The 26115-nt window shown below is 42.7% G+C and overlaps 1 protein-coding gene across 1 annotated transcript in view; it reads left to right on the top strand.

Annotated features, from left to right (window-relative positions):
• glp2r (glucagon-like peptide 2 receptor) overlaps positions 1-19210 on the top strand; it is a 71166-nt gene extending 51956 nt beyond the window's left edge. Inside the window, exons 11-13 of the mRNA XM_033611450.2 lie at positions 7326-7464; positions 7553-7594; positions 8293-19210. Of these exons, the coding sequence (XP_033467341.1) occupies positions 7326-7464; positions 7553-7594; positions 8293-8661 (550 nt within the window). The 3' untranslated portion in view covers positions 8662-19210. The remainder of the gene's footprint in view (positions 1-7325; positions 7465-7552; positions 7595-8292) is intronic.
• The last annotated feature ends 6905 nt before the right edge of the window (positions 19211-26115 follow it).

Below are 26115 nucleotides of genomic sequence, written 5' to 3'. Positions count from 1 at the left end.
GTTTTCGGATTGGATTTATGACCCTTGGACCATTTTTTCACTGCATAGGAGTGACCCCCATCAAGTTGTTGGAAGTAACTTCTACTTTAAAGAAGCAACAGACAGCATTTCCTCCTAAATATATCATTATGAAAACAAGGTGGGTTGCACAGGGTAGTATACACAGTAAAATCAGACTATCAGCATTTATATAGCTTACTGAATGGCTTTGCAATCTTTGTAATAAGCTTCTGCCACCGGTGCCGACATTTCGCGGAAAAAATCTGCTTTATGGCAGGAACTCCGTCATGTATTGCGAAACTGGTCGGTCAGCCAATCAGGGACTGGAGCTGGTCCTTATGTGGAACTGACCGGGGCATGAGATAGTTGAGTCAAGAGCGCAATGGCAGACGGACAAAGTTTGGAGACAAGTGAAAACGGCCTAGCAAAAGAAAAGGAGCTCCTCTGTCTGAGGAGGCGAGGATGCACAAAAAGGAGAGTGATAAAACAAGAGGAAAAACAAGAGTAAACCTCAGTCAGGCGTTCAAGAGATGGAGGGAGCTCCGTGACCAAAGAGGCTTCAACACCGGTGTCCAGCTAGCTTTCTTTCTAATGGATCAGTAAGTAACACAGCTAAATGTTAGCTAGACGAGAGAGGACTGTACTGTACTGGCTGCTAGTTAATTCCTAGCTGGCCAGCATCGCAAATCGCCGCAACAAGGGACCGGGTAGCGACTGTTGGTCGGCTGACATCCTCGTTGCCATTCTACGGCAGCCTTCGGACGGTTCTTCAGATAAATCTGATAATTGTTGCTCGGTCTCTTTACTCATTTATTTAGTAGAGTGTCCACACACCTTCTCATTCTGCATATACATAGAGGTATACTGGTGGCTTTACAGCCTACATTTTATTGATTATCTCTGATCCCCACGGTCAATTTGGTCTTTGCGACAGTGCAAGCAACACTGCTGACGCTAGGTGGCGCCAAGCTAAAAAAACAACCTGCCTCTTTAAGTACATTTTAAACTAACTACTTTTTACTTTTACTTGAGTAGATTTTTAGATGGGTAGCTTTACTTGTACTTAAGTAGAATTTCATCAAAGTAAAGGTATTTTTACTTAAATAGAATTTTTCAGTACTTTTTCCACCTCTGCAAGAAACCAGTGCTTGCAAAAGGTTCCTAGGTACGTACTGAATATGCACAAACTGGTATTGGGGGAATACATATGCTATCTTGGCTGCAGTCTGAATGGAAGCGGTATGATGTGAATTCGCGACAATCGGCGTCATTACAAAAGTCGTAAAGAAAGCAAGAGAAGAACATTTAATAAAGCCCTGGAGGGTGGGAGTGGATGAACCTGGTTATAGAGTACCCGCCCGGATGGGACGCTCTAAAACTAAAGCGAGCACGCCCGCAAGGAGGCAGGGATCATTTCATTGGTCAACTGTGAACCTTCTGTTGGTTGGGGGATTTTGACAGGGTTGGTATCTGAGTGCGAGCACACAGTTTGAGCAGAAACAGAGTAGATCTAAGCACAAGCAGAGGCTATTTGAGTGCAAGGGCAGGGTTTTGAGGGACAGTTTTACAAAAATCTGAACGTGAAATCAATAAATAATGCTCTCAAACTGATATACCACTTTCTTGAATAAAGATGGGGATAAAGCTCCAAGCTCTATATGGCCCCAGCTATCACAGTCCTCTGAGGTTTCCTCTAAGCTGGCTGTGACTGTGGGGAGCAAGGCATGTATAGTCGATCCATGCACTCAGGTGTCGATCAACCAATAGGCGAAAAGTTCACCCCATGACACACTTTGGACAGCCCCCTCATTTGCCTTTACATTTCTTCATGTGGCAGGGTAAGAAAAGTAAATGAAAATGAGGTGGCTGTCCAAAGTGTATCATCCTCATGACACACTTTGGACAGCCACCATTTGCATTTACTTTTCTTCATGCCTTTCTGCATTCTGAAGAAATGTAAATGTGAAAAGAATTCAGGAAGGAATGTAATTGTATAAATTGTATTAAATGTCTGAAGGAATGTAAATGTACAAAAATATTTGAAGGAGTGTAAATGTATGAAGAAGTGTAAATGTATAAAGAATGAGTGAAGGAATGTAAATGTTAAAATGTATATAGAAATGTAAATGTACAAAGAATGTGTGAGGGAATTTAAATGTAAAAAGAAAAGGTGCATTTCATCAGTTAATCAATGCCCACATTTATTTTTTATGCATTTTTGGTGCAATTTAATGGCATATGAATTTATTTATTGACTCATTTATTTATTTATGTATTTATTTTTACTTTTGGCAGTTCCGGTCCTCCATAATTTATGAGTTTCTACGTGATTTTAATATCCTTTGAAGACCTCTTAAATTCTTCACTGAAATATTTCTTTTTTGCAGTTCTACCTGAATGAGTATATTTATTTCTGTAAGATTTGTAAATATGAGACATATTTTCTATAGACAGCTTAAATAAATCAACTATGAACCAAGACTTATTAAAGCCATGACTGTATTTCTTGGTAGAGCTGCCAATTGGAAAACATTCATTGAAACTAAAGCTTATAACTTTCATAGACTTTATAATTTATAATTATAATTACGGCTATTGTGGTACAATAAGTTGAAAGTATATATTAATATCTGATAGTATACATATGTGCCAATAATCATGTAACAGTAGAAGTATGACTAATGATAACAGCAGCAGCAGGAGGCATCAGGCAGGACCACAGCAGCAGCACAACCACACGTCACACTATTCAGGCATCGCTTTGATATAAGTTAACCTGCGAGACAGTGGAGAGACAGTAGAGAAGATGCCGAGTTAGTGACATGCAGTATGGCCGAGTTAGCAAGATGCAATAACAGGACATGAGTGTTAGCAAAGGGGAGAGAGAGAGAGAGAGAGAGAGAGAGAGAAGGAGGGAAGGTGCTTGGTGTATTATAGGAGGTCCCCCGGCAGACTAGGCCTAAGTCAGCCTAACTAGGGGCTAGTACAGGGCAAGCCTGAGCCAGCCCTAACTATAAGCTTTATCAAAGAGGAAAGTCTTAAGTCTAGTCTTGAATGTGGAGACGGTGTCTGCCTCCCGGACCATAACAGAATGATGATTCCACAGGAGAGGAGCCTGATAGCTGAAGGCTCTGGCTCCTGATCTACTTTTGGTAACTTTCGGGACCACGAGTAACCCTGCATTCTCAGAGCGCAGTGTTCTGGTGGGATAATAGGGCACTATGAGCTCTCTAAGATATGACGGAGCCTGACCATTTAGAGCTTTATAAATTAATTGTAGGATTTTAAATTCAATTCTGGATTTTACAGGGAGCCAGTGCAGAGAAGCTAAAACAGGAGAAATATGATCTTGTTTCTTGGTTCCTGTAAGTACACATGTCCACTGCATTCTGAATTAGCTGGAGAGTTTTTAAAGACTTATTAGAACTACCTGATAATAGAGAGTTACAGTAATCCAGCCTAGAGGTAACAAAAGTGTAGACCAATTTTTCTGCATTTTTTCGGGTCAGGATAGGCCCAATTTTCGCAATATTATGCAGATGAAAAAATGCAGTCCGTGAGATTTGTTTTAAAGGAGAATTTAAAGACAAATCTTGGTCAGATATTAGGTTTTTTATGGTAGTGCTAGAGCCCAGAGCAATGCCAGCTAGAGAAACTGTGTCATCAGATAAAGAGTCTCTGAGTTGTTCATGGCCAAAAACAATAACTTCAGTTTTGTCTGAATTTAACATAAGGAAATTGATTCTCATCCAGGATTTTAATGTCTTTAAGGCAATTATGAAGTTTAGTTAATTGATTAGTTTCTTCTGGCTTCATCGATAAATACAATTGTGTATCATCCGCATAACAATGGAAATTTACAGAGTGACTTCTAATGATGTTACCTAAGAGAAGCATATATAGAGTGAATAGGATTGGTCCGAGCAGAGAACCTTGTGGAACTCCAAAACAAACTTTAGTACATAGAGATGATTCATCGTGAACATGAACAAACTGTAAATGATCAGATAAATAAGATTTAAACCAGCTTAGTGCAGAACCTTTAAAGCCAAATAAATGTTCTAGTCTCTGTAGCAGAATTTGATGGTCAATTGTGTCAAATGCCGCACTAAGATTTAATAAAACAAGTACAGAGATTAATCCTTTGTCTGAAGCAATCAGAACATCATTTGTAATTTTAACTAGTGCTGTCTCAGTGCTATGATGCACTCTAAATCCTGACTGAAATTCCTCAAATAAATTATTATCATGGAGAAAATCACACAGCTGGTCTGCAACTACTTTCCCAAGGATCTTTGAAAGAAAGGGAAGATTAGATATTTGTCTATAGTTGGCTAACACCTCTGGTTCTGGGTGGGCTTTTTTTAGAGGTTTAATTACAGCTACCTTAAAAGACTGTGGTACATAGCCTGTTAATAAAGATATATTGATCATGTCTAATAAGTGAGTGTTAACTGAAGTTAAGACTTCCCTAAGTAGCCTAGTTGGGATGGGGTCTAAGAGACACGTTGATGATTTAGATGAAGAAATCATTGCGGTCAATTGTTGAGGAGAAATCGGGGAGAAGCTATCTAAATATATATTAGGTCTTACAGCTGTGTTTGAGGTTAGATAGGTACTATCTGAGGACAGGAGGTCATGAATTTTGCCACTAATAATTAGAATTTTGCCATTAAAAAAGCTCATAAAATCATTACTGCTAAGGGCTAAAGGAATACAAGGCTCAATAGAGCAGAGACTCTCAGTCAGCCTGGCAACAGTGCTGAAAAGAAACCTGGGTTTTTTCTTATTTTCTTCTATTAAAGCTGAGTAATAGTTTGCTCTGGCATTGCGGAAGCCCCTCTTATACGTTTTGAGACCGTCTGCCCAGATTCTTCCAGTTTGGTCAATTGCCAATTCCTTTCAAATTTTCGTGATATTTGTTTTAATTTACGGGTTTGAGAGTTATACCAAGGAGCGAACTTTCTTTGCTTTGTTGACTTCTTTTTAAGAGGTGCTACAGAGTCGAGTGCTATTTGCAGCAAGCCTACGGTGCTATCGACAAGATGATCAATTCGGGAGAGTTTAAAGTCAGTACGGGAAACCTCTGTTACTGAAGGACATGGTATTAAATTTAACGACGAATGAATGATTTCCTTAAATTTTGCGACAGCACTATCTGATAAACATCTAGTATTGTAACTGTTGCTGAGTGGCGTGTAATCGAGTAAAAATAAATCAAAAGTAATCAAATAATGATACGATAGCAAGGGATTCTGTGGAAAGACTGTTAGGTTATCAATTTCAATTCCATACGTCCGCACTAGATTGAGGGCATGGTTAAAACAGTGAGTGGGTTTATGTACACCCTGACTGAAGCCAATGGAGTCTAATAATGAGATAAACACAGTAGCCAGGGAGTCATTATCAACATTAACATGAATGTTAAAATCACCTACAATAATAACTTTATTTAAGAACTAAACTGGATAAAAACTCTGAGAATTCAGATACAAATTCAGAATACAGGCCAGGAGCACGGTACACTACAACAAATAAAAGTGGCTGAGAGGTTTTCCAGGTCGGATGTAAAAGACTAAGATAAAAGGCTTTCAAAGGAATTATAATCTAGTTTAGGTTTAGGGCTGATTAATAGACAGACCAGCGTTAAAAATGGCTGCAACTCCCCCACCTCGGCCGCTGCCTTTAGGAATGTGGGTATTATTTTGACTGGGAGGAGTGGATTCATTTAGATTGACATATTCATCTTGACACAGTTTCAGGTTTCAGTGAGGCTGAGTAAATCAATATGATTATCTGATATTAATTTGTTTACTAACACTGCTTTAGATGTTAGAGACCTGATATTTAACAGTCCGCATTTAATTCTTCTGTTTTGTCTTTCTATCACAGAGGAGGTTTTAATTTTTATTAGGTTGTCATGCACAACTCCTCTTTGTTTAATTTTAGATTTAGATAATTTAGGTGGTCGGGGGACAGACACCGTTTGTATAAAACTATGGATGGGTAACTGCACTAGAAGCTCAGAGAAGTGTGTAAGACTTCAACTCTGAGTCCTGGTCTCAACTCTGGGTTGTCAGGGTTTTGAATTACTAATAAACTTGGCCAGGTTCCTAGAGATGAGAGCAGCTCCATCCAAAGTGGGATGAATGCCATCTCTCCTAATCAGATCAGGTTTTCCCCAGAAAGTTTGCCAATGATTAACGAAACCCACATTGTTTGCTGGACACCACCTGGACAGCCAGCGATTAAATGATGACATGTTGCTAAACATGTCATCAGTGGTCAGATTTGGGAGGGGTCCAAAGAAAACTATTTAGTCCGACATAGTTTTAGCGTATTCACACACTGAGGCAACATTAATTTTAGTGACCTCCGATTGGCGTAACCAGATGTCATTGCTGCCGATGTGAATAACGATCTTACTAAATCTACATTTAGCCTTAGCCAGCAGTTTTAAATTTGACTCAAGGTCGCCCGCTCTGGCCCCAGGGATACATTTGACTATGGCCGCTGGTATTGCTAACTTCATGTTTCTCAAAAAAGAACTGCCAATAACCAGAGTTTTCTCCTCAGTGGGTGTGCCGCTGAGTGGGGAAAAGCGTTTGGAAACATGAACAGGCTGGTGGCGAACCGTGGGCTTCAGCTTGAACTACATTATTTATCTTTGAGTGAAGATAAATAATGAATGAATTTGTCATAGTTTCTGGACTTAGACTTCTTATACTCAGATGAAATGTAGAGAATGCTCGATAATAACTACAAAGGTTAGGTCCTATGAGCCCAGTCCAGCTGTATTTTCAGGATGATCCAGTTGCAGTTTCTCACTGAATAGTTCTCTCAATTTTTCTTCAGATTCAGAAACCTTTTGCTGGTCAAATAATTCGCGTACTTGAGCCATGGTGACATATTCCTCAGTGGTGTTGTTTGAGGCTTAGGAGGCATGGTTGGTCATCAAGGCCTACTGGGCCTAGAGTTCAGCAGAATAGATTCAAAATAGAGCCAAAAACCTCCAAAGATACCAGCAAAGTCCACAATTTTTCAGTATTGAGATGGTTTTAATCTTCTTAGTTGAAACAGCAGCAGAAATTTTGAGTTTAATGCAGGATTCCTCATATTTTTGTGAGACAGAAAATCAGCCACAGATTCAGAGAAAAACAGAAGCAGCCATCTTGAACACATTCCAAGTGAAGTGCATCTTGAAAAGTAGTGTATAGTGTAAAAGTAAAAAGTAGTAGTGTAGTGTATTCTTTTAATTCTGTTTTTGCCTTGTCCTAAAAGTCTCAGTTTATTCACCACATTATGTTTTTGTTAATAACCTTCAGCTTGGCCAGAGCAACACTGGTACTGATTCCTTTGCTGGGAATCCATGAAGTGGTTTTCATTGTGCTGATAGATGAATGTGTGGAGGGCAGCAGTCGCTATGCCAGGAACTTCATCAACCTCACCCTCAGCTCATTTCAGGTAACACCTGTGAAAAAGAAAAACATGGCAAGTCATTTTTGTTATAAACCCACATTAACCATAATTTGTAATGTGTAACCTTTTTCAGGGATTCTTGGTTGCTGTGCTGTACTGTTTTGCTAATGGAGAGGTACATTTCTTTAAATTCGACTTTAAAGCTGCACTAATTGATATTCTTAATATTAAAAATGGTAAATGACTGTGTAATGTGAAGCTGTCATTCATAGTGACAAATTTACAGATATTTATTATCCAACTTTGTAGATAGCGGCCAAGCTTTTTTAGCCTGGTTTAGCTCATTGTTTTGTTTTGGACCACAAACTCGAACAAATGAACCTAATTTCCAGCAGTTATCTTAGGCAGAATCAGTTATATAAACCAACTGTATGATATCTGCCCAGCACCAGTTGGTAAACAGACAGAACAAGTAAATTGTTACATGTAATTAAATTACAGTGAGAAAGAAAAAAATAGAAAAGAAAAATGTGATTAAATTTAGTTACTATTTAAAATGTAGATTACAGAGGTGTTACATCTGAATATGTTGTTTTTTGGTAAGAAGTTAAGATGTAGAATAAAACATTCTGTTACATTACATTTTTTTGGCCATGCAGGAATGTCTTGTTTTGGCACAGCCTCTTTGCTAAAAGTTTTAAAGTTAAAGTATGTGTTAGAAAAGTAATTAAAAAGTAATCAAATGTAAGAAGTCATATTACTCTTAATAACGTAATTAAAATAGTTACATCACTTATTACATTTTTAAAAAGGTAACCAGTAATCTGTAACACGCTACATTTCAATGACACTTCTCTTTATATTGAAAATTAGGTCCAAGCTGAACTGAAGAAGCGCTGGCAGCTCTTCCTGTTCACCAACCATTTTCAGATCAGGAGCTGTTTTCGGAGTGTCCCCCTCAAGCACCTGTGGAAGTTCACTGGAGGGCGCCACCCACAATGCTCCCAGCAGAGTGACTGCTACGATGAGGATGGCACCTCTGCATCACACCCGCACCTGTTTCAGGTGGCTGTACATGGAATAGATGAGGGGCTTGGAATAGGAGAGGTTAAAGGTCAGAGGTTGAAGGTCTGTGGCACAACAGAGCTTGACTTTCTCACCAGGAAAAGCTTGTCCATTAGTGATGGAGAGATGACACTTGGGGAGACAATGGAGGAGATTCTGGAGGAGAGTGAGTTCTAAACAAGCTCATTAGCTTGGTCACCAGTGGGATAATGTCACATTGGCAATATTGTTACTTATTCAACCCTCTGAGACCCACCATAGAACCATTTTTAAGGGGAGAAAGCAGGTCATAGCAAGTCAAAGTTTTTCTAGTCATAAATTTGTAATAAACATTGTGTTTTGGTTAAGCACCCATTCAAACATACAAAATTTTATAGCGTAGAAGGCCTTAGAACATTATGATCAAGTATATGATGGCCATTCTCACGTTCAGTTGTGTCTTATAAGTTGTTGCAGCAATTTTTGGGTTGATACCATTTGTCACACAGATATTATGCCAAATTCAGCCATGACCAAAAAGTCCCACCAAAAAACACATGAAGACACCAAGGCCTTGAACACCATGTGGGAGCAAATGTTTTTGACATTTGGATATTTTGGCATTTGGATGTTGAACACCTCTGGATATTGCTAAGAAACTCTCTTATTGTCAATATACCTAGGATAGCCATACCTCTTTTGAATGTGCTAGGTCTCTTATCTGTGACTGTAAAATTTTACAAGGCTGTGATTATCCTAGGGGTCACAATAGGTTAGTTAATACAGTAAGGTCAAGTAGGTCAAGGTCAAGCAAGTTCCAAAAAATTGTCTCACTCCAGTTAATCGCTATGTACAGATATCTGCATATATATGCAAAATCTGTTGGTGACAGGATGTGTATGATAGTTTTTAAAAGATTAGCGCAAATAAACTCCTACGCAAGTAAATTCAGTGATTACAGTAATTTAAGTAGAATATATTTATTTTGCTGTGAAAATTGAATACTGGTGTCACCAGGAGTATACTGGTTGTCCCTTTGCAAATATGGAAGTTGCCATGTGTGGACTTACGTGTGCACTGTACTTAAAGGAATAGTTTGAATTGTTTGAAGTGAGGATGCATGAGGTTCTTATCCACAGTCAATTACAGTAGAAGGGCATGCCCCCAGTTTGGAAAAGCAGACAGCAAGAAGCTAATAATGTACTGCTGTGTATCGGGGACAGCAGCAAAATGTATTTTAGTCACCTAAAAAACAGCGTACCTGGGCTAAAATTGGAATATTTTCACATTTTCTGGAGCTGTTAAATCCATCTTTGCTCCCTTCAAAGCCATAAGTATATTTTGAAGAAAACAGTTATTATATCTAAAGTTCAGTTCAGACCATTGATTTGCAATGAGACAAAACCGTTTTAGAATGTTTCACAGAAAATTTGTAGCAGTGTAAACTTTGTGGTCTGAGCTTGACTCAAGCCAGGTGATGGTGTCACCTGCAACTTAGCTGGTGAAATCACCAGTGGCTGGTTTTAGAAAGTAAAGCACATCACCTGTTTTTTCAGCCAGTCAACTTGTAGTGAAGTCTGCTGGTTAAATCAAAATGAATGCAGAGGGCATGTTCACTTGCTGAGGCAGGTGCTCTGTCCCCTCTGAGCCCACCGTTTCTGTCCTCATGGTGTGCCGGTATGGGACGGTGGGTTGCTGCTGCTGCTGCTCACTGTATGTGCTTATGCCCCCCCAAACACACACATTCTCACTGACTGATTAATTGGTGCTGATTATTTATATTTTGTGGCGTATTTATTATAAATACAGTCCAACTGATGCTCGTTTCGTTTCTGTTTTTCCCCATTTTAACACTAAAAATACAACTGTAGCTCACTGTCATCATTTATAATTTAAGAAGCTGCAAATTATAATCAGCCACAAAATAAGCCTGAAAAGCTGGAAATCAGAATGGAAGAGAGTTGTTGCATAAAGATGATAGACCGTCCCATCTAGTTGCATTGCTGTAAACCGGCAGGTTTGAACAACATTTCAGAATGGCACATTGCAAGTAGTTGCCTGTTTCAACTAATCTTTTCGCAAATCCTTGGTCTCAACTGGGCTAAACAGGCCTCTACTGCTGCCTTGATTGAGCCAGTTGTGGCTAAAGTGATGTGTGTAAGTGTGAGTGTGTGACTGGATTCAAGAGGTATTAAACAGTCTTTTTGCCAGGGGGATGAAGGATCTCCTGAAACACTCTGTTTCTAAGCCGACTGCTGCAGCTGCTCCTCTGTTGCTCCAGGAGGCTGTGGAGAGGGTGTCTGCTATTGTCCATTATAGCTTTCAGTTTGTTCAATGTGCCCCTCTCCACCACAGTTCTTAGTGGGTCCAGTCTCCTGCTAAGCACTCAGCCAGCTTTTTAACCAGCTTGTCCAAACATTTGGTGCTTTTGTCTGTCAAGCTTCTTCCCCAGTACACTGCAGCATACAAAAATGCACTGGCCACCACTGTATAATAGAACATGGTCAACATCTCCACACACACATCAAAGGACCTCAGTGTTCGCAGTAAGAACAGGTGGCTCTGCCCCCTCCTATTTGTAGGTGTGCACCACCTCAATGTCCTCCCCCTGTATGGAGACTGGTTGATGGTGTGACTTCTTTCTTCTGAAATCCACCATCCTTGTTTTGCTGTGTTCAGGTGGAAACACCACTCTTGATTGCTCTTGATACAAGCCACAATAGCTGTATCGTCAGAGTATTTTTGTATGAGGTAGAACTCTGAGTTGTACTTAAAGTCCGCTGTGTAGAGTGGGAAAAGGAAGGGTGCTAAAACAGTTCCCTGTGGAGCACCAGTCCTGCTCCTGACCATACCCGCGACACAGCTTCCAAATCTGACATACTGAGGCCGCCCTGTCAGGTAGTCTGTTATCCAGGAGGTCAGGAAGCGATCTACTCCCATCCCCTCCAACCGGTCTCTCAGTATGGGGGGCTGAATAGTATTAAAAGCACTTGAAAAGTCATGAAAAAGGATCCTCACACAACATCCTGGCTCCTCCAAGTAGGTGTAGTCCTGATGCAGCATGTAAAGAACCGCATCTTCCACTCCCATGTGCTCCTGACAGGTGCTTCTGGGACTTCATAATGTATGATGTTAAGGCCACCAGTCGATAGTCATTTAACTTGGCCGGGCACTCGACTTTGGGTACCGTTACGAGACAAGATATTTTCTACTACACCGGGACTTTGCCTGTTTGAAGACTCCTGTTAAAGAGCCACTGAAGGGGTTCCACTAGCTGGGCTGCACAGTCTTTCAGGAGCCTTGGACACACTCCATCCAGGCCCGCAGCTTTCCCTGTACACAGTCTCCTGAGCTCCGCCCTCATGTTGTCTGCTCTAAAGGACTGTGTTAGTTGGCTGTGGTTGGTAGATGTTGTAGCTGTAGCTGCAGTAGTGGGGGAGGGGCTACTAGCAAGTGACACTGTGGAAGAGAGGATGGATGCAAGGGTAGGGTGAACACTGCCCCCTCCATCAAACCTATTAAGAAACAGGTTGAAGTGGTTGGCTTTGTCCACATCACCATCCATAACCTGGCTATTCTTCTTTGAATAGCTTGTGATGTCCCTCATTCCCTTCCACACCTCTCTGACGTTGTTCTGCTGCAGCTTACTCTCCACCTTTCTTTTGTAGTCCAGCTTTGCCTGTCTCAGTCTCCCCTTCAGCTCAAGCTGAACCTCCTGGAGTCTCTCCTTGTCCCCTTTCTTGAACGCCAGATTTTTCTGGTTGAGGAGCTGCTTGCTATTATTGTAAACTGAGGGTTTATTATTGGGGAAGCAGTGTACAGTCTTTACTGGCATCACAGTGTCTCTACAGAAGTTTATATATTCTGTTATATATCCACCCTCCTGTCCATGTTCATGTTGTCCTGTGGCTCCAGTAGTACAGTCCAGTCTGTACATTCAACACAGTCCCTGAGAGACTCACTGCTCTCCGGGAACCACTTCCTCACTGAGCGGGTGGTAACAGGCAACTTTCATACAAAGGGTTTTTATGTAGGCTGGAGAGAGACCAGATTATGATCTAATCTGCCAAGTGGTAGGGCAGAGGCACTGCAGGTGTCCTTGGCATTTCCATAAAACAAATCTAGTGTCTTATTCTCCCTGGTGGGGCAGTCCACATAATGAACAAACCCAGTCAGATGGGAGGAGAGAGCAGTGTTGTTAAAATCCCCCATTACTGCAATGAATGCACTAGGATGCTGAGTCTGAATCCTAGCAACAGTTTCATGGATGTCGTCACACGCCACTGCTGTCGCTGCCTGTGGTGGAATGTAGACAATAATGGCGACAATGTGTGAAAACTAAGACTGACTTCCAACAGTTCAATATCCTGTGAGCAGATCTTGTCCTTCACCGTGATATGTCCAGGATGACACCATTTATTGTTCACAAGCAGGATCATTCCCCCACCTCTTTTTTGCCGTTTGGCTTCGCGACCCTGTCTGCTCGCACAGTAGAGAAGCCAGGTTGGTTTACACAGGAGTCAGGCACGTTGTCATTCAGCCACGTCTCCATGAAGCACATGAGACTACACTCCCTGTAGAGTCGTCGGCTCCTCACCAGTGCCGGCAGCTCTTCACATGGATAGTGTGTTTACATCCCCCATAAGGACCAATGGTGGGAAAGGCTTATATCTCCAACTCCTAGCCTTTAGCTTAGCTCCTGCTTTGCAGCCTCTGAACGGCTTCCTCAGCTCAGTCGATATCGGGTGTCTGACTCCGCAAGTGATTCCTCTCAGAGCCAGAAGGTCATCCCTCATCACATTGGAAAAATTAACAAACAAAAAAACACACTCAAACATGGCTTAAAAACAGGAGTTACTCAGACTTGCTGCCACTTTAACCGGCATATACCATAAATATATTATTATTATTATTCATGTGACTTTGTTGAAACTGAACTAACCCTTTAAAACACCAATGTCACACAATAACATATCAGTAACACACACAACTAACTGATTGAGGTAACATTAAACGCAACCACTCCCACACTCTGCCAGGTGAAATGACTGTTTTTATTAGAGAGGTCTAGATTCAGATTCAGATTCAGCTTTATTTGTGTCCCCGTAGGGCAATTAGTGTTGCGGCAAATAAAAAAAAGACATAAAAAATGTACAAGACATACAATTAAAAGTCTAAGAGGGGGGAGGGATAATACATTGTGCTGAAACAACATCAGTAGCAGCGACTCAAATAGCCCATACAAGATAGGGAAAGTGCAAACAGTGCGTAATTATCAATTTCTGCCAACATCAGTAACACCACATGGAGACAAAAGCAAAAATCAGCCTGCCTATAAGAAGCTCCATGAATATCAACCAGTCAGGTACGACTCCTCCTACCCTGTCCTGAATTCAAAAGGGAAATGGCTGTAGGGACGAAGGAGTGCTTGTACCTGTTACTTTTCATACGAGGAAGTCTGAGACGGGGGCCGGAAGGCAGAAACTGGAACTCAGAGTGTAAAGGATGGGAGCTGTCAGAAAGAATGGCATTAGCCTTCCTGATTATCTGTCTATTGAACAGATTTGTAAGTGTGCACTGTTGAACTCCCAGAATCGTATTACTTGTCTTTATCACTCTGCTTAGTGCATTTTTTGACCTGGTGTTAAGGTTGCCAAACCAGCAGAGGAGACAAATGGTCAGCACAGATTCAATATATGATCTATAAAATAAGATCATCAGGGACTTATCGATCTGAAACTTGGAGAGTTTTCTCAGACAGGACAGTCGTTCCTGGCCTTTTTTTTGCAGGTTCTCTGAATGGCAGGTAAAATTTAACTTATTATCCAGAATAGTCCCAAGATATTTGTAATTTTCGACAATGTCTACTGTCTGGCCTTTGATTACTGTTTTCTGATTGGTGTTATTGGGCTTCTGTCTAAAATCAATGCACATGTCCTTAGTTTTCCGTACATTTAATTGGAGAAAAGCATTTTCACACCAGTCTGCAAATTCATCAACCACAGGACCATGGGCATATTCATCATCATGAAGGAGGCTGACTATTACCGAATCATTAGCAAATTTTAAAATGAATCTGTTAGCCTGAGTGTCAGACTGAAGCTCCCAGAACTTTCAGTCTGGCATCGCCTCCATTGAAGGCGATTTACAAGGGGGAGGGAATTTGATTTTTCCCTAACCAATCAGTAGAGATCAACTACTCACCCAGAATCTGACGTCATTAGTATCCATGCCTCGGGGTTGCCGAAAACAAGTGAGCATTGCCCATTTAAAATGTCTCCATCATTGTGCATGCCCAGCTGCATCGCCGTTAAATCCAGTTTAGCAGCTTCCTTAATTTGGTCCTCCATTAACGCGAGTAGTGGCGAAATACCTCGATAGCATCGTTAATGTGGTCTGTAGGATCTATAGCGGTCGCCATTGTTGCTATCCTCACCAGTTACCCACCGGCGCACAGCTTGACATCAGCGTGGCGCTGATTGGCTAATCGCTAGACCCTCCCCCACCCCCGGCATTCATTGGTCCTTCCATCGTTTGGACGAGATAAATCGCAAATTCATTGCAGTATGCCAGACCAGAGATGCAAGCCTACTCAGTTGAGTGGGCGGGGTCTATGGTCTGGAATCAGGCTAAGGTCTAGTGGCTTTGAAACAGAATAGATCATACCGTCAGTTCCCCTTCGGAAACAGCTATTTGATGGCAAGGTGAAACAGAGTGAGAGAGTCTGAATCTAGTGTAAACTTAAACTGATATTTTTTTAAGTGAACCATTTTTAGGTGGCTAATATGTTTTGCTGCTGGCCCTGTCCACAGCAGAACATTGCTTAGCTTCTGCAGCTGTACTCCTGCCTGCTTCTCCAAACTTGGGGCGTGTCAACCACCATCTTCTGTAGCTAATGCAGTGACTATGGATAAGTACCTCATACAACCCCACTTTGAGAAATTCATTAAAAAGAATATAAATTTTTAAAAAAAACATCTTTTTATTATATTTGCCAAAACTGTTACTATATCGTACATGAGATTGAAAATCTGTGAAAAAAACAAAAAAAAAACAAACATGTTCCAATTGCTCCTCCAAGTTCTCCTAATGGCTTTTACACAAATTAACCTCTCCTGAACCAAAATAACCAATCAGATCCACAAGGTTTCTAAAGCCCTTTTTTCCACTGCACAAAATTTCAATTCAATTTTACTTTACAGCATACGACATCCCTCTGTCCTTAGGACCCTCACAGTGGATAATGAAAAACTCCCCAAAAAAAACCCTTTAACTGGGGGAAAAAACGGTAGAAACCTCAGGAAGAGCAACTGAGGAGGGATCCCTCTTCCAGGACAGACGTGCAATAGATGTCGTACAAAATACAACAGCTTCTATAAGGCAGTGAATATTGCCGAGGGCGTGGTCATATGCCTACAAAGTTGCGTGCTGATCGGTGAACCCTTGAGATGTTATACACCTTTATGTGATCAGCCACGCCCTCCGCAATATTCATTGCCTTATTGAAGCTCAGTTTTAGTAAGTTTTTTCCAACTTTTGCCAAGGGGGAACTTTAGATATTGGTCCCTAGATTATGTTCACTGAGTTTCATGCAGATCGGTCAAACTTCCTAGGAAGAGATCAATGATTTTTCAAAAAAATTCAAAATGGTGGAAAATCTATATGACCGGAAGTTATGGGTTCTTATGGTAAATTCGTTCCTCATGAGGAGAGGCATCTCTGTGCAAAGTTTCATGTCTCTACGACATATGAGGCATGAGATATGCCTATTCAAAGTTTGCAATTTCAATCGGTTGCTATAGCAACCCCCTTTGGCCAATTGATGTAATATTCCTTCATTCGCATTCTCCCATGACCCTCTACCACTGAGCCAAATTTCACATGAATTGACCAAATCAGTCAGGAGAAAAACGTGAAACAGAGACACAGACAGACACACCCACAGACAGAGTTTTCGTCATTATATAGTAAGATATTTACCTCTTTCAGAATATAACAACAGTTTCAGTAAAGAACTGATTTTGGGCATAAACTTAAGCTTTTAGTCACAGAGATTTATATTAAATAAAACGGGCAGAGAGTTGCAAAATGAGATTGTTGACAAGCTAGTGAATATTTTATTAATTTACACACACCAACTAGCAGCATGGGGTTGCCACTGTGAATGCACTGCTCCAAACTGGTAATGTTGATAATTTGAATAATTCTCTGGCAAGGGAGTTTCAGGAAAATTTGGCCACTGGGTCACTCGAATTAAATTAAAACAATTAGATTTTACAACTTGTAGTTGTAACCAGCTCAGTGGCCTTGTGGTAGAGTGTCCGCCCTGAGACTGGGAGGTCGTGGGTTCGATCCCCGGCCGGGTCATACCAAAGACTATAAAAATGGGACCCATTGCCTCCCTGCTTGGCACTCAGCATCAGGGGTTGGAATTGGGGGGTTAGATCACCATATGATTCCCGAGTGCGGCACCGCTGCTGCTCACCGCTCCCTCAGGGGATGGGTCAAATGCGGAGAACAAATTTCACACACTCAGGTGTGTGACAATCAGTGGAACTTTACCTTTACTTTAGTACATATGAATTGCATTCAACCAGTTGTATAAATCAGACTGAGTACTGAAATGAAGAATGGACCAATATGTTTACTGTAGATTTAACAATGAATGAGGCTTATAGATGTAATGTTTTTTTCATCATCACCTTCATCATCTAAAGGCCGTATTCAGATGTTATAAACACTTCTCTTTTGTTAGTGCTCTACACTTATAGCATAAACATATAATTAATTAGATACAGTTGTAGGCATTATAATGTCACTTTTCTTATTTATACCCACAGTAAACCTTACAGTGAACCTTGTACTATACAAACACAACAGCTCTGTTAAGTATTTTTTACAAATCTGTGTTCAATTAACCACGTAAAACATAACATGTTACAATGTCAGGCCACTTGGAAATATCTATATGACACAGCATCTGAACTAAAATGTGTGTATGTAAAAACCATGTATTTGTTCTCTGAATGTAGTGCAAAGACTCTTTGTGCAGCAAGCTTTACAGTTTTCTATTCATAAGAGGCTTAAAATGTATCAAATGCATTGTTGTACCGATAAAACTATCACCATTTGTACATGTAGAATCACAACAATGAATGTGCACAAATTAAACGACAGTTCAACTGTTAGTACTGTCTTCTTTTTTTCATTGTATATGGACATGAGAGAATTTAATTTAACTTATTTATTTATACAGGAAAGAATTAAAAGTAACATTAGATGTGATACAGTTAAACTGGCCCGACTTAGTTAAAACTGGTTTTCAGCAGGTTCCTGTTCTGCAGCACATAAAAAACAAAATCACATTACAATACAAAACAAAAACAATCACAGAGACAACAAAACAAAAACAGCTACACAGACATTACAGAGTAGAGGACTTTTGTGGAGTGAGCAGGGTGCTGTATGACATAAAATAAGTGGCTGGAGGAGAGTCTTGTTGGGGTCCTGCTCACCAGTATTCCCCCCATCTACTGGTGAGCTCTGCCTTTTGCTTGGCGGTACAGGCAGGGCTCACCAGGCATTGGTACTCTCGCTCCTATGGAGTCAGACTGGTCTGTCCTAACTGCATTGGTTCAGGCCCCCTGGGCTGTGGCCCTGCTGCCGCAGCCAGACTGGAAGCTGCTGCTGGACCTTGAGGTTGGGGTGACAGCTGGCTTCTCTGGGTCCCCTGGCGTCATTCACGTTTCTGCGCCCAGATACAGAGATCAACTCTGAAGGCCAGCTCAACCAACCCATCCAAGGTGGATGGGGGATCATGGGACACCAGTTCATCTCTAATGTAATCTCCCAACCCATGGAGAAAGGTGTCACACAGGGCTGTAGAGGTCTACTCACTCTGGTGGGCCTGAGTACGTCGTTAGAGTTGTCAACCACAGTCTGATGCTCCAAAAGCCCCCGTACTGAAGGCCTTGTGAAGCTCAGCAGAAAAAGGCCTGCAAAGACGAGCAGGCCAAAGTCCTCTACTCACCTTCTGCAGTTCCCCATAGACGAGCTCTCCTCATCAGGTGGTTGATGGTGAAAGCCACCTTAGCCTCCTCAGTGGCGAAGGTGTAGGGCTGCATTGCAAACAGGACAGAGCGGTTTATCAGGAACATATTGCACCCCTCAGGCTCTCCCCACCAGGGGTTCAGGTGTGGCTCCAGGACGTGGCACAGGTGGTGTAGGCAGGGTGGAGCAGTTGGCGGTGCCATGACTGGAGCATGGGTTAATTCCATGGCTAACTGCTGCACCTGGGTGGCTAATGCTGCTAGCATCTGCTCGTTAGCAGTCGGAGACTGGCCTCTGCTGCAGCGGTCGCCATTAGAGTCTCATGGTGCTGGAGGATACTCTTAATCCTCTCAAAGTGGTTCTGCAGTGAGGAAGCGTGCACTGAGTCCATTACTGGTCAGATTGTACTGGGACAAAAGCAGCACCACTGACAGAAAGGACAATTTATAATGAGCTCTGATGCACGCTGTTGGGAATAGAATGATTTTATGTGTTTTACTATAAGTTGTGTTTCACTATATAAGTTTTAGATGTGTGAACAATGAGAATACTGAGATGATTTCAGCTGATCTGAATGTGTTTGCTTTGCAGAAGTGGAGAAGTACAGGAGAGGAAGAGACATGAAGTCTGAGGAGCACATACCGCAATGCTTAGATAATTAGTTTCATATATGGTAAAAAGAATAGAAAGTGATGAACAGATAGTAAGGTACAGCACGTGTAGAGAGTTGTGTTGTTCTCTTGTCTTTCAAAACAGGAACCACGCCCCCACCGCCAGCGGGAAGGAGTCAGATTAACACGAGGCAGGGGCGTGGTGTGGTGAAGGAGGAAGTGGAACTGCCAATGAGAAGAGGACAACACCTTGCGTGCACAATGACACTCTGTTACGCTCAAATATACTGGGTCAGGGGAAGGACAGGAGGTCAGACTTCGTGAACTGACACACCTTTGTTGTTCGCCAGGGACGTGAAGTTGAGACCCAGAGCTCTGTAATTTTATTCCTTTACTGCTTAATAAACTACATTAACTGAGACCGAATATCTTCTCCTATTGCTTCATTAAAGAACACGCAGGACTGAGCTCACACATAGCACATTGGAGAGTAGGATGAGACTCTTAGTCCAACAACGCCTTTGATAAAGACAAAATAAGCGGGCTGGTGAAACACCTGGGAGAGTCAATAGCTTGGCACGGAGCTGTCTGAGGAACAGATTCAGCTCTTGCCGTGACTTGCCAAAGCTAAAAGCAGGTGAGTCACTGGTGTCTGCTGGATGCACACAACAAGCAGTCAATAGTGTGCAGCGGTACCGTGAGAGAGCAGAGAAGAAGTCCAAGTGTGTTGTGGGTGCACCATTTAAAACAGCTGATACCTTAAATACAGTTAAAACAAATGTTTTAATGTTTATGTCTGCACACAATCTTACACACTCTTCTCTCGCTGAATACAGGTAATAACAGTCCTTATACATCTCAAACAAAATGACAATAATAATACTAACATTACTTTCACATATTACCCCGCATATGTATCTATGTATTTATCTGGTTACAGTAGCATCAATAGGTTAGCCTGCGATGCTAATGCTAACGGCAGCATCATCTAATATACAGTTCTGTAATAAACACGCGCCTGAAAGCATATCCCCAGCCCCTGCTAACAGAGTAGCAAACTAATATGAGCTTCAGTACTGCCAAACTCACATTAAAGCTGCAGTAGGTAGAAAGCCTGAAAACGGTTGATTTTTGACTCTCATTTGAGTTAGGTTTCATTCGTCTCCGCCCTGAGCCCCTCCTACCAGACGAACACACGAGTATTTTATCCTACTTGGTTCTATTTCTCCCTCTCTGGGAGCCTCGGCTCTCCCTCACCGCGCAGCAGCCCTCCCCATCCCTCCCTCGCGGCCCCGCACATACTCCTGAGCCTCGGCTCTCCCTCTCCGCGCAGCAGCCCTCCCCATCCCTCCCCCGCGGCCCTGCACATATACCTCCGAGGCTCGGCTCTCCCTCTCCGCGCCACAGCCCTCCCCGTCCCTCCCTTGCGGCCCCGCACATATACCCCCGAGGCTCAGCTCTCCCTCTCCGCGCAGCAGCCCTCCCCATCCCCCCCTCGCGGCCCCGCACATATACCCCCAAGGCTCAGCTCTCTCTCTACGCGGAGAGCCCTCGGCTCCGCTCCCACGGCTCCTCTCCCACGGCCGACCCTCGCGCTCTCCGGCCGGGCCCGACCCCACCTCACCCTTCCCCTCCCTCCAGGGTTCCAGGAAACCGAGTTCTGTCTTCCTTTTTTGGGTTGTTTAGCCGTGCTGCTAAATGCTGGAATAGCTATTTTACCTGGTGCACTGTTTGCCATTGCCGCTTGCTCTCCCCTTCTGCCAGCGGCACGGGAACGCACATATGCAGTAGAAAAAGCCAATAGGAACGCAGTGGTCTGAGCTGACCTTTGATTGGTTGATGCACATCGGCACGATACTGATTCTTTAGAGGCTGAACACAGAGCCATGGTGAGGTGCAGAAACCTATTGTTTGCTCAGACCACTTGATTTACATTATACTTAGAGGATATTATAAAATTTTTACTCAATTATACCAAAACAATGTTGCCTACTGGAGCTTTAAGTACAATTAAAACAAATGTTTTAATGTTTATGTCTGCACACAATCTTACACACCCTTCTCTCACTAAATACAAGTAATAACAATCAAGAAGAAGACGTTGATGGGCAGACAATGCTCCTGGTGAGGTGGCGACACCTACTGTCTGTTTCTAGTATTACACCCTAATTCAAGTATGAAATCATTTAACCAAGAAAAATAAATAAAAACAAGGAAAAACCAAAAACAAAATGGGTATCCGACTGTTTTACAACTGTTTTTGAGTTTCAATTGCTAATTAACTCAGATTAACTCTTATTCAACTGTTTTTAATCTTAAATGTTAATGAACTCAGATGAACTTCTTATTTTGACTATAAATTCAGATTAGCTGTTTTTCCATATATCTCACACTCTCCCCCACTTGAAAAATGTCGTCTCGACATTTAACTACACTGGTAAATTGTTTTTACCTCTAAATCCAGAAAGACATTGCAATAAATGGGGAACATGTACTTATTAAACATAAAGGATATGACTTTTGTTTTTCTCTTTTAGCCCCATAATCACTGTGCACTGTGATTATGATTGCCTGTGACATTGTCACTTCACATACCCATTACCCCCTTTTTCACATCACTACCAAACTATCAGTCCTTGTACTTGGTTGGGTTTCCTTCTCTAGCAGTCCTTATGCCCAATACTTTATAATCCATGACACACACAGATTGTGTGTCCAGCTCTCTTCCCAAGCCAAAAACTACAGTGTATATTTTTTTAAAGGGTAAGATTGTCTTTATTTTCTAACCACCTTATCTAAGGCCCAGATGTTAGTAATTTTAGGGTAAAAGACCATATGTTTAGTATGTTTAAAAGCTCTGCTTTTCTCAGTCTTTTACTTAAATAGTCCCTGAGCTATATCAGTCTCTTACATTACCAAGGCCACCAGTAGCCGTTAACAGCCAATTCTCTGGTGGACACTGTGTCTCTGGTGGACACTGTGTGAAGCTGGGCTGGCCAAGTTGATCATATGTGAAAGTCTGTGGTTTTCTCCTTTCTCTTTTTGGATATCCTGCTCTCTGTTCTGTTTCCTCCTGTATCTCATTGTCAGAGTCCACACATTCCTCTGGATTCCCAGTGTCATCCTTGTTGTCTGCGTCCCCCAGTTCTCTCTTGTCAGCAGTCAGGTTTTCATCCTGTTCCTCCTCATTTCCATGAGGCACGTGAGGTGTGTCTGAAACATCAGATGTGTTCTGCGGACAGAATTCCTGTACTGTGGGATTCAGTGCAGATGGGTCTCGCTGTTCTGAGGATGACCAAGACAGTACTCCTGTGGGAAACTCCTCATCTGATTCCTCATCAGTGTCTGTTTGCTGGATGTGTTGTGTTGTGAGTCTCTGTTTGGTTTCACGATTGTCTCTTGTCCTTACTTGCTCTGTGCTCTGAAGTGGTTTTGTGTTTTCTGCTACAGGAAGAAAATCACATGGCAGTAACAGATTTCTGTGGAGGACTTTTGTCCTACCTTTTCCACTTTCAGGTTGGACCTCAAACACTGGGCTGTCATCTCCTTTACATCCTCTGATGATGTAGATCTCATCCTCCCAGTATGAGCAGAGTTTGCCTGGCCCTCCTCTCTCCGTCAGATTCCTCACCAGGACATGGCTGCCCACATGCAACTCTGGACCATAGATTTTTTTGTCATATTGTCTCTTTCCCCTGTTGGCTGATTTGCCTGCATGTTTAGATGCTATCTCATAGGCTTCTGCCATCCTCTTTTTCCACTTCTCCACATAGGCCTGATATGAGCCTGGTTGGTTTTCCCTCTCAATGCCAAACAGGATGTCCACGGGAAGCCGAGGTGATCTGCCAAACAACAAGTAGAATGGAGAGTAGCCTGTTGCATCACTAGAGGTGTAATTGTATGCGTGGAGAACTTTGGGGAGGAAGCGTTTCCAGTCAGTTTTCTGTTCTTCTGTCAGTGTTCTTAGCATGGAAAGAATTGTTTTGTTAAATCTTTCAGTCTGCCCATTCCCCTGAGGGTGATAGGGAGTGGTGTGTGATCCTTTTATACCACAGAGTTCTTTTAGATGGTGCAGCAACTGATTTTCAAACTCCCTGCCCATGTCATGATGTATTTTTTTGGGAAAACCAAACCTCATAGCAAAATCATTAAATAGTTACAGCTACTGTTTTTGCTGACTTGTTTGTGGTCGCATAAGCTTGGGCAAAGCGGGTATAATGATCAATAACCACAAGAATATATTCATAGCCCCCTTTGGACTTTTCAAGATGCCGGAAGTCCACTGAGACTAACTCGAATGGGTGAGTGGTCTTGATACTCATCATGGGAGCTGTGGAAAAGGCTCAAGGAGTTAACCTGTTGCACCCTGCTTGCCTTTTGCACACAGTCCGCTCTCTCTCTCCTACACCCACTTGCCTTTTGCACACGGCCCGCTCTCTCTCTCCCACACACGGCTCGGCTCTCTACACATGTAACTTGTATGGCCTTTCGTGAAGAGCAGCAGATGGACTGAAGCAGTTCCAGTCAATTGAGACAGTTTAAGTGGGTTTTTTCTTGTTGTGTGCATCCATGACCACCAGTAAGTATTGATTTGATTGTTATATAATATGTTACGTCGCTGTTAGCAATTTCTACAGTGTTGTTGGAACTCTAGTAGTGGTTATTTCCTACAAACTTGCATTGAGTGCATATTTTCAGTTATCTGTCCTGGTTATTTAGTCTGTTAATCTGTATTTCTGTTGTGAGACTACAGTTTAGTTCTTATTTGCACTGTTTAATTTGTGTAACTGTAGCGATAGTTTATTTGAATAATCTGATGTCGATTTCTTTGTTTCTCACTTAGAACCACACACTTCCATGAGTAGCCTACAGTGCCTGTGCATCTGTTCTATGCCTTGAGTTCATAATAAATCTTTAAAGGGACATTCCTGCTTTCTGTGTCCTGACTAGACACCCCATATCATTGACTACTTTCCTGAACCACCAAGAGCTTCAATACAATTTATGGTCCTTCGAGCCGGATTTGAGTCAATGATATGGCAACCAGGAACGCTGCTTCATCATCCGTGCGGCCCAAACACACAATGCAGCGCCCAAATTACCTCGAAGATTATATAGTTGACTATACAGGCCAGCATAGTACAGAGCAGATGCATAGGCATGAAGAGGAGAAAGGACAGCTCAATCCAGCTAGAAGCACTTCCTCCATGTCACCTATCCAGACTGTGCACGAAGCCATTATCCACCAAGCTTTGGAGTCTGCATGACAGACAGCGGAGACAGCACGACAACAGAGTGAAACGGCTAAGAAGCAAACAGAGCTCTTGGAGACCATTCTGCAGCAACATACCCCTCGGTCTTCAGCTCAGTCGTCAAGGAGGTCATCACGGCATCAGACACCTGTCAACTCCACCCAGACAGAGTAGGTGAACCACAGTTTCCTACTGCACGTGACCTCCACCATACCCAAATTGAAGATCAGTTAAATGTAGCTGCAGAACTAACTCACCAGCTAGGAGATTTGAAGGTCCATGAGCAACAGTGGACATTACCCCCGCCTCTTAGCAGAGTCACTCACCCCCCACAGCAAGCACTTGATCCACACCATGACCTCCAAGCTATCAAGCAAGAGAATGTACAGGATCCAGTTTTGTATCCTCAGCCCAGCCATCCCAATGGGCCACCCCCAGGCCTCCAGAAGCTAGTAGGCTTGTCAAGAACTGGATCAGCAGGCTGTTTACTGTCATCCTACCCTATCCCACATAGCCCTGATGATGCAGCTTCATTTAGCAAGTATGAACAAAGTAAGGAGTCTCAACTGAGGTACCCACCTCCAGTTGCTCCGCCTGTGCTACAACCTGCATACCCACCACCAGACTGGGTGATGCACACACCTGCACCTCAGCCTGCACCGCATCCTTCTCCTCACCATATGCCACAGCCTGTGCACCAGTCAATACATCAGCCCCCTTATGTGGCCCCCCACCTTTACCAAGGGCATCCTTTATCCTTATCTCCCTACCGCATATCAGCATGCACCTCCTAATGTAGAAGGCCCAACATTTCCGGATTTCAATAAAGAAGATAGAGCTCAATACGTAGAGCTACGACTTTCACTCAGCACCCTTCTGCATCCTTCGCAGTCTGAGCATTATAAGTATGCCATCCTGTTGAAGCATATCAAGCTGCCACACACCCATTGCCTAGTGCTAGCTCATGTAGAGTTGCGCATGCCCTACTCTTAAGCCCTAAAGGCGCTGGATGAGCGCTGTGGATGTCCATATCAGTTTGCGCTGAAGGAGATTGAGGATATAGAACTTCTACCACCCATCAGAGATGATAAGGCTTTTAATGAGTTTGCCATCAGAGTGCAGTCGCTGGTCGGGATGCTGAAGTCTCTCCAAGGTGAAGGCCACAAGGAGCTCTACTGTGGCTCAGCAGGCTCCCCAAGCATCAGCAAGAGAGGTTCCATCGTCAACAATACAGGAAGGATCCTGACAAGATGAAGCTGTCCCTCATTGACTTCTCTGAGTGGCTGAAGGCAGAAGTCAGATGCCTGGATATTGAGCCCTCCCTTCAAGCTCACAATGAGAAGGACAGGAAAGACTCCAAGCAGTCCAAGTCTAAGGTAAAGGTCACTACAGTAATGCATGGGACAGACAGCCCCAAAGACCCTCCTTCTGACATGCCCGTCAAAGTATCTCCTCCTGTCCCGCCAAGGTAAAGGTAAAATATACTGCCCCTACTGTGAGTAAGAACACTACCTCAGCCAATGTGAGCGCTTCACTAAGCTGACCAAAGGGGAGATAGTGGACTGGATCAAAGCCAAGAGAAGGTGTTGGAGATGTGGTCGTTCTCACCTAGCTTCCGCCTGCGACCTGAAGAAGCCGTGTCGACTTTTTAAGTCCAAACACCTCTCCGTCCTGCATGAGGTCAACCAGAGGAGTGAGAATGAACCAACTCTCAAATTGACAGCCGAGACTGACTACCT

The sequence above is a fragment of the Epinephelus lanceolatus genome, chromosome 21 (genome assembly GCF_041903045.1).
Source record: "Epinephelus lanceolatus isolate andai-2023 chromosome 21, ASM4190304v1, whole genome shotgun sequence".
Taxonomy (NCBI): domain Eukaryota; kingdom Metazoa; phylum Chordata; class Actinopteri; order Perciformes; family Serranidae; genus Epinephelus; species Epinephelus lanceolatus.
The sequence above is the reverse complement of the archived record's forward strand: the minus strand, read 5'-3'. Positions and strand labels throughout refer to the sequence as shown.